This window comes from Merops nubicus, unplaced genomic scaffold (assembly GCF_000691845.1).
Source record: "Merops nubicus isolate BGI_N331 unplaced genomic scaffold, ASM69184v1 scaffold10862, whole genome shotgun sequence".
Classification (NCBI taxonomy): Eukaryota; Metazoa; Chordata; class Aves; order Coraciiformes; family Meropidae; genus Merops; species Merops nubicus.
This window is the reverse complement of record NW_008594254.1, coordinates 6,692-8,448: the sequence shown is the minus strand read 5'-3', so window position 1 is coordinate 8,448 and position 1,757 is coordinate 6,692. Positions and strand designations below refer to the sequence as shown.

The 1,757-nt window shown below is 59.1% G+C and overlaps 1 protein-coding gene across 1 annotated transcript in view; it reads left to right on the top strand.

Annotated features, from left to right (window-relative positions):
- Positions 1 to 511: 511 nt before the first annotated feature.
- The window catches only part of BTK (Bruton agammaglobulinemia tyrosine kinase), a gene marked incomplete at its 3' end in the record, with an annotated part of 7,934 nt that continues 6,688 nt past the window's right edge, over positions 512 to 1,757 (top strand). The window contains exons 1-3 of the mRNA XM_008935700.1: positions 512 to 737; positions 902 to 1,000; positions 1,200 to 1,268. Coding sequence (XP_008933948.1) covers positions 597 to 737; positions 902 to 1,000; positions 1,200 to 1,268 — 309 coding nt within the window. The remainder of the gene's footprint in view (positions 738 to 901; positions 1,001 to 1,199; positions 1,269 to 1,757) is intronic.

Genomic DNA, 1,757 nt, shown 5'->3' with positions numbered 1-1,757 from the left:
TCACAAGGGGGAAGAATGACTTTAGGGCTATCTGTGCTCTCAGCAGCACGGCACTGCGGCTCTTTGGGTCTAGGACCTACGCACAACTTTTTAAGGACTGGCCATCCCTTGCACTCTGCCAAGTCAGCATGTCCCCTGCATGAAATGCTTGCGGTGTGGCAGGAGGAAAGAGCCCACAGGAACACTCAAGATGCTGGCAGGGAGGAGGGGCTCTGCTGGCTGTTGCTGCTCAGGCGCTGTGTCCTTCCCGGGGCTGCCCTTCCCACAGCCTCCCTGGCTCCCTCCCCCTCCGGCTATCTGTGCCCGGCTGCACACCCGGGCCCGCCAACATCCGTCAGGAGCTGAAGCTGGCTGGGCGGTGGCCTCAGAGAGGGGACACAAGAAGTCATACCACAAATACTTCACACTGACCTGCCTGCACACCTCTGCAGCTGATTTCCCTCCTGTGGGGGTCCCAGCACCCCCGGCTGCCCCTCAGACAGAGGGGAGAGTGCACTGAGTGGTGGGCAGCTTTTTGGGTGAGCAAGCGCTGTGTTGGTGTTGTCCTGCCCACAGCAATCTGGCGAGTGTGGTGTGAGGAGGCTGGGGAGGCCAACATGGCCAGCGTCATCTTGGAAAGCATCTTCTTGAAGCGCTCGCAGCAGAAGAAGAAAACCTCTCCCCTCAACTTCAAGAAGCGCCTGTTCCTATTGACAGAGAGCAAGCTGTCCTACTACGAGTATGACTTTGAGCGAGGGGTGAGTCTGTGGCCCCAGGGACTGTGCCATGGCAGTGCCCAAGGGTCACCAGTTGCCCCTTGCCAGCACCCGGCCCAGGGGGTGGTGGTACGGGGGGGTCGTTGGCTTGACTCTCCCCAGGTCTGCCCCTTGGTGATCGTTTCAGCCAACCCTGTCTCTTGCAGCGCCGGGGCAGTAAGAAGGGCTCAGTGGACATTGAGAAGATAACCTGTGTGGAGATGGTGGTGCCTGAACACAACCCTCCCCCCGAGCGGCAGGTCCTGGTGAGGAAGGTCCCCTCTTGTGTCCCTTTGTCCCTTTGCTGTAGAAGTAGAGAGGGATGCCCTGCCCTGGAGTGGTGGGAATGGAGGACAGTCCTGCTTGGCATGGGAGGCTCTGCAGCCACAACCTGTTCCATACCAGGCTTCCAGCTTGATGCAGGGCAGGGGGATGCCAGCATCCATCTCTGCTTTTCTCTTCCAGAGGAAAGGAGAGGATTGCAACAACATGGAGCAGATCTCAATCATTGAACGGTTCCCCTACCCCTTCCAGGTGAGTCCTCACTGTACCCCCTTTGCCAGTCCAGTATGCCCAAGCTGCAGGGAGCTGGGAGGACTTTGGGGGGGCCGGGGGCCAAACTCTTGCATCACTGCCTCAGTGCCAGGTGTCACTTGTGAACTGTTTGGGCATGCTGTGCTGCTGCCTGTGCTGCACAGGGCAGGCAGGTTAGCCTCTAAGTCCCAAGGAACTGGGCAGCACTACTTAAGGGGGCTACTTAGATGGAAACCTGCTTCTGAGCTCTGTCCTGCCCCTTTCAGTCCCCTGACTGATGCTGGAGGGATGCTGTGTGCTGGCTGCCTGCTTAGCCCCCAGCCCAGCTGCCTGGCCCTGCTGGCACCAAGCATGGCCCCCAACACACCGAAAGTCAGAGGAGGAAGTGAAAAGTCTTGGGGGAGGGGGCTTATTTATAACTTCTCTGTCATGGTCCTGTGAGCACCATGCAGGGCCAGGACACACCAGCACGGCTAGTGCTCCGCACCA